The sequence below is a fragment of the Lactuca virosa genome, chromosome 7, assembly GCF_052849685.1.
Source record: "Lactuca virosa cultivar CGN04683 chromosome 7, Lactuca_virosa_CGN04683_v6, whole genome shotgun sequence".
NCBI lineage: Eukaryota > Viridiplantae > Streptophyta > Magnoliopsida > Asterales > Asteraceae > Lactuca > Lactuca virosa.
This window is the reverse complement of record NC_136432.1, coordinates 116,857,443-116,864,247: the sequence shown is the minus strand read 5'-3', so window position 1 is coordinate 116,864,247 and position 6,805 is coordinate 116,857,443. Positions and strand designations below refer to the sequence as shown.

The 6,805-nt window shown below is 29.8% G+C and overlaps 1 protein-coding gene across 1 annotated transcript; it reads right to left on the bottom strand.

Moving 5' to 3' along the window:
- Window positions 1-1,114: 1,114 nt before the first annotated feature.
- LOC145124240 (protein CHLOROPLAST IMPORT APPARATUS 2-like) lies at window positions 1,115-6,283 on the bottom strand. Its single transcript, XM_079059505.1, has 3 exons — window positions 4,607-6,283; window positions 2,566-2,721; window positions 1,115-1,422 (listed from the first exon to the last, which is right to left on the bottom strand). Exons 1-3 carry the CDS (start codon window positions 5,663-5,665, stop codon window positions 1,375-1,377), a joined length of 1,263 nt encoding a protein of 420 aa, XP_078915631.1. The 5' UTR covers window positions 5,666-6,283; the 3' UTR covers window positions 1,115-1,374.
- Between the last annotated feature and the right edge of the window lie 522 nt (window positions 6,284-6,805).

Genomic DNA, 6,805 nt, shown 5'->3' with positions numbered 1-6,805 from the left:
TTAACCAATAAATTTGAATGATAAATTAATAGAAACCTTTTTAGCAGCAGGCCCGCATAGTGACGGTATTCCCTGACGCAAAAGAGACATCAAAGAGACTTAGATCATACGATCTGATCTAACATCTCTCAAATTCAACAAAAATTTAGCGATGCCCACTTCATAGATGCAAAAAACAGCTTCGAATTCAGATTTGTTAATAATCATAGCAAAGGGGAACAAACTGCCATGGCTGCAAACATCTCGGCTGCTTCAATTGTGGAAATTCCATCACAAGCCTCCAGAAATTACCCTGCCAAGATACAATAAGTCTCAAACTTCACCTGATTTACTCATACAACGAAAAATTCTTCATCATCGTCTCTAATTTAGGGTTTGGGTGTTTAGGGTTGGATGAAGTTTCTTGCTTTTGATTGTTCGAAGAGACATGGAGTAAATGATTTGTGTTTGTGATGTTATAAGTCATTATGATACCACATGCCACATTACTCCACAATCATATGGATCAAACATTACACAAGCACAATTGAATCACAATAAGATAGATGAACAATAAACTTACCTGTTGAGTATCCGGTCTTCACCGGTGTTTAAATAGTGGATGATGAAGAGTCCATCATTCTTAATTTCTTTTGATTGGAATCCCTTAAGACATCATACTCGATGGAATATATGACAAACCAATTATCATTTGATCTTATATAATTACTACATTTAAATATACCTGATCATAGTTAATAAATAAAAATAAAACTTGATGGATTAAAACTACACATGAAAATTTGACACAATTTTGATATAAGTGAGTATAATACCAAAATAGATGTTATACTATTTATTACAAAAATAGTGTAAGAAATGAAGTAGGATTAGAGAATACTTTAAAATGGGATTTGGTGTTCTGTTGTACCACATAAAAGTTTATATGTTATTTACATCAAATAACATAAGATAGAACTTAGAGGGCCAACTATGGCGTTAATCCAAACATTAAGTATGCAATACATATATATACACCAAATTGATAGAAACTTTGCATAAACAGTCCTAAGCCGACAAATAAATATATTTAATTCAAGGTTCATGACCGATTTTATAACATTCATGTATAGAATTAAATTATTAATATTTCGTTTTCTTCTCTATATATATGAAAAGAACAAACCTTACAATTGAATTATAGATTACAAAAATGTGGAATTCTCTCTTTACTACCTCATTCCTATCCATTTCTCTTCTTAACTACTCTCACCTCTCTTCAAGGAAGACTACATTATCGCAAAAAGAAAGCAAAGTAAGATCTGGAATTGTAAAAAGGACAAGAAAAAAGGACCCAGTAAGTGATCAACAAAAGATGAGGGTCGTAAATTGGTGTCATGTGTCCTCACAAGTGGGAGAGTTTGGCCTTCTGACAAAACGCCCCTGTAAAATCACAAAGTAGACACATATAAGTACTAGAAATATTAGTTAACAATGTAATGGTGCTTTTGTGAAATGGTTAGTAGTAACACATGCTTTAAGGGTTGTACTTTTGATGTTGTGAGTTGTTGGCTAGTTATAAATGCTTTAACATTTGGAATATTATATCTTTTAAGGGCGTTGAGATTTATGTTAGTTTTATGTTAAAAAATAATATTTTTAGACATATATATCATTACAATAAAGTCAGAACATATGAATTCAATTATTTTGAAAATTGAATGATTATATTGTCATGAATTTTTTTTCCAAACAAATCTTATTTTTTATCATCGCATGTAATATATCCAACAATTTTTTTTGTAAACAGTAAATTTGATCCGAAATTCCATAACATTATAATTTCGCCATCATTATTTTAGACCTTGAAAGAGTATTTATACTTTATCCATAGTTCCATACTTGAGAATTTATACTTTATCCATCATGCATCAATCATTATTATTGTATTAAATAGCACCTTGCTTTTGCTCGTTGTGGGGTTGTGAGTCCCACAAAACCAATTAATCTATGACAACGAGATATTGAGATTCCATAAATGAATTTTAAAACATCATCTAATCATATAAATAATGATTTATTTATAGTATATAGTTTGAATAATATTAAGGTTTTTATATAGGCTAATTTTATGTATCCTTAGTTGCTTAGTGTATCCCATTTGTGATTGGGTGAGTGTGTATCCTTATATAATTTATTTGAGTGAATGATCTATATAATAACACCCTTTATATAACATTGAAACATCAAACAAATTTGCAACACAATCTATGATATGTTTGGAGTGTTATATCTTTTTGAATTGTTTAGGTCATTATATTTATGAAACTAAAAATATAATTTATAAGTTAATTTTCCAAAAAAAAAAAAAAACTATCCAGACAAACATTTTCACGAATTTTGAGCTTTTTTAAAATATTTTCAAAAAATATTTTTTATTAAATATAAAAAAATCAATTTTTTATATATCTTTTTATATCATTTCATGTATTTCACTATCTTATCTGCTAATTTTATAAGTTTAATCAGCCAAAATATTATTTTACTAATGAGAAAATGAGTAAATGAATAACAAATTATACATACCTTGGATCTAGGCCGTCTATCTGCATTGACCTTTCTGACTTGGTATCTAATTTTTTTGGAGAAAAGGCGTGTTCGTTTTTTCTCTTTGTAACGCATTACACAGGCTTCTCTTAATCCACCATTTTCTGAGAATAGGTCTATTTGGGCTAATCTGGCCTGCCGATACAAACAACATATAAGTGAGAATGATAATATCAATTTAATATTAAAGTTCATATTATAATACATTGTGATACTTTGGAATTAAATATTTAGAAGTACGAGTGTAGACAAAATAAGACCTAATTAAATATTAGAACATAATTTTGATCATATGATATATCAGCGTAGATGTTTTTTTTTTTTTTTTTTTTTTTTTTTTTTTTTTTAAGAACAAAATGTCAACTTTTGATATATATAAATACAAAATTAAATATTTGTAGAGTAGAACAAAATGTTTAAGTTTGAATATCTTAGAATAATACTATAAAAATTAAGATGATTATGTACGTCTATCAACCTTTGAATAAAATATTATAAAGAAGAGGTTATTTTGATATAATTTGATTTATATGTTTGGAGATGTCTGAATTATTTATGTACACAACGTTTTATAGAGTTTTACAATACAATATTTATTATGTATGGAGAAAAAAAATTGTTGTGTACGAATCAACTCTATTTATTAATATATTGTATTTTTGTATTATTTATTTGTAAAGTTTTGAATAGACTAAGTTTAAAAGTGCGTATTTGTTTAAATAATTAATTTTTAACAAGGTTCTAAATAATTTAAGGCGTGGTTTGACGGCAATGTCAAACCTCAAACTTTTTTAAGTCATGGCGAACCATGCGTTTGTAAAACATGGCTTAAGGCGACAATTTTGTGTGTGTGTATATATATATATATATATATATATATATATATATATATATATATATATATATATATATATATATATATATATATATATATATCTGTGTGTGTGTGAGAGAGAGAGAGATTTAAGACGACATTTTGTTAAAGTCTAACGATTATTATGCGTCATGACGAACTTTTTAGAACATTGATTTTTAATATGTTATTATTGACTTATTTAGAAAATCCATATTAAAAATCCACAGTAATAGAGTTCTTTTTTATTTTTTTCTAAATTTTTTTAATCTTTTTAAAATATGAGGCTTTTTTATTTTGATTTTTTATAAATTGTTTGTAGATGTTGTCTTGTTATAATTGGTTCAAAATCCTTAACTATTACATAATAAATGAAAAAACTCTTAAATAGAGTTACTTACTCAAAAAAATTTGAAATGAAAAAACTTTGAATTGAAAAAACTCTCATAATATATTTTTACTTTTGAAAAGTTTTTTCTTTTAGAAAACACTTACAAAAAAACTCATATTGTAAAAATCTATTTACCAATTCTATTCTTATCTTAATATATAAAGAAAAAAAATATTTTTTATTTTTCTTGAAACACAAAGCACTTTAAAATGAATTCAAGCCATATAAAGTACTTGAACATTAAATATGGATATATGTTATATTACTGATGGTTTCGTTTATTATTTTTTAATATTATTGTTAAAAATTCGTATAGAATATATCATTTACATTATCAATATAAAATTTTGTAGGATATTTTTAATGTTATATTTTAATATAAGAATATTAATATAATTATTAAAAATGAATCGTTATACATAAAAACAAATAACTTAATATTATGTAATGATGTTGTTTTGTACATATATAAACATATTTTACCAGACATTATATAAAAAGGTTATCAGTTTAATAGTTTATTATATTTTATTTTAATACTGAATAAATTAATCCAAACAATTTTAAAGACTTTATTTTAAGATTCAGTAAACTAAATAAACAAGAATAAAATGAGTAAAATAACAAGTAAATGAAAGCCTCGTCAATTATTTATGCAAGATAATAATTACAATTATATTTAAACTGTATAAATTTGAGAGTTTACAAAACCTTTGTGTGAATAATATAGTAAAAAATCTGAATTAGATTTGAAGTTATTTCAAGAGAGCACTTACATGGATGTCACCTCCAGGAGACTCCGACCCGGAAATTTCCTCCGGCAACGGCGAACCTTTATCAGACCAAGCATTCAAGACGTCGTCGTAATTCAATTTCAATAGCAATCTGGACCCAATTTCAGGACAGGAATTCTCCTCTCCTTGATTCGAATTCCCCTGCTCCAAATCCGATTCCGACCTCTTCATCAATTCCTCAATTTTCTTCTTCTTCTTTTCCACCGGAGCTTTCTTTACCTTTCCCGGAGCCACTATTGCTGCCGCCACAGGTGGCGAAACGTTCACCACATTCACCGTGGGAAAATTCCACCAATTCCCATCATCACCATTCTTCAATGCCCTCACTCCATTCCTCATTCCGAAACCAAAATTAAACTCCAAATTCCCACCAAATCCGAGCCCCATTGGGTACCCATAACAAGTTTTCGAATTTGGAGAAAAATTATCAGATGATTTGTAGTTTTGGATTGTGGAGTTCGAGCTCCCCATGATGCTATCAATCCCCTCTTCAATTTCTTCATCAAGCATCGACTCTGTATCGAAGTTATCTTCAAACCCATCACACAATTCCATGGAATTCGAACCGGAATTACAATTCCGGTATTCGGTTTCCCTTGGACTCAGACAAGAACTTGCCAGTTTTGAGTCAAACACTGAACTGGGTTTCTCCAAAATTGGCTGATGAAGGAGGAAACCGGAGTTTTTTATCATTGGAAATGGTAAAAGCAACTCCGGTGGCTCATGCATAGAAATGCTATTTTGTCTAGTGAATTTCGAAAGATTATTGTTCTTCTTTGTAAGGTTTTTAGTTGAGAAAACTTTGGGACAAGCTATCGAAAGAAGAACAGCTGCTTCATTGTAAGTTTGATTGGGTCTTTTTCGAGGAGTTCGTGGTTTCCGATTGGAGATTGCTATTGGAGAATTGCTTGATTCAGAGAGAGTTGAAGATGGAGAAGATGAATGAGAAGTTCTACTAGAAGTTGTTGATGGACATTTCACAATATTTTCGATATCAAATCCATAAGCTCTTCCTGTACCTCCACTTAAACAAGATGACATTTTTGAGACTCCAAGAAACTCAATTCACCCCAAAATTCATGAAAGAACCCAAAAAAGGTAATAATCTTCAGAAATTGAGATGAAATGGAAGAAACTCAGAAAACCCAATTCCCCTGATCAAGGAAATTGTTGAATTCAATGGAGAAAGAGTTTGCTATTGGTTTCAGAGGCATAAAGAAAAGCAAGAAAACCCCTAAACCCTAAAAAGTGCCGACTTTTTGGAATCTTATAAAAAATTGAAACAAGATTAAAATAAGTAATGGAATGGAATAAGAGGATCCCAGAAACAGTTTTTTAAAACTTGCAAAACTTGATAAAAAATCAACCTTGAATTCATAAAAGAAGGCAGAGACTCTGCTCAATCAAGAAAGTGGAAGTGTAGAACACAAACAGAGAGGTACATATATAGTACGTGTACTCTATTTGAAAAGATTTGAATACACAAATCCCAAGATTTTTACTTATCATGAGTTGGCTTATCCCAGAAACACAAGAAAATATCCAATCAAGATTTATAAAAAGAAAAAGAAAAAAAAACATAAAAATACACACAGAGAGACAGAGAGATAGTATGGAGTCACGGGCATGGAGAAGAGATAAAAAGGGAAGAAAAAAATCTGTTTGTTAGTCCTGTAGTAGACCCCCCTCATTTTCTCTCTGTAATTCTTCTTCTCTTATCTCTATGAGTGATCCTGTAATTTCAGCAACCATAGTGGGCCACACGAGTCGTGGTCACTGACTCACTGAGTATTATGTGACACATAAAATAGGTATAGAGGAATCGAGTAACTAAGCAGTTAGTAAGGAGTTCTACTAATCAACTAAGTAAGTTTTAGGCCTTTGGCCTACGAAGGGTTAATTTGAAGACAAGTTGAGAATGAGGAGGTTGCAATGGAGCAATGAAGAGAGAATGAGTACAGAAGAAGAGACAAGAAAGAGAGGTTGTAAGCATTTCTGATTGGAAGGGGACCAATGTCTTTGTGGGCCATTGGCCTATGACGATGAGTATCTTTCTTTCGCATCTATCTCTCTATATTTAATCTTTTTACATTGCCTAAGGTGAGTGACCTTTTTAGGAGAAAGATGTAGTAAAGGTCTAGCATTAATTGGAACTCATGCGGACTATGTTTTTGGAGGATA

Excerpts from the sequence above, each read along its gene's own strand:
- LOC145124240 (XM_079059505.1), bottom strand. The coding sequence starts at position 5,665 with ATGTCATCTTGTTTAAGTGGAGGTACAGGAAGAGCTTATGGATTTGAT. Across the intron at positions 2,722-4,606 it reads CTCCTGGAGGTGACATCCAT|GCCAGATTAGCCCAAATAGA; the intron begins GTAAGTGCTCTC and ends TTGTATCGGCAG. Across the intron at positions 1,423-2,565 it reads ATAGACGGCCTAGATCCAAG|GGGCGTTTTGTCAGAAGGCC; the intron begins GTATGTATAATT and ends GTGATTTTACAG.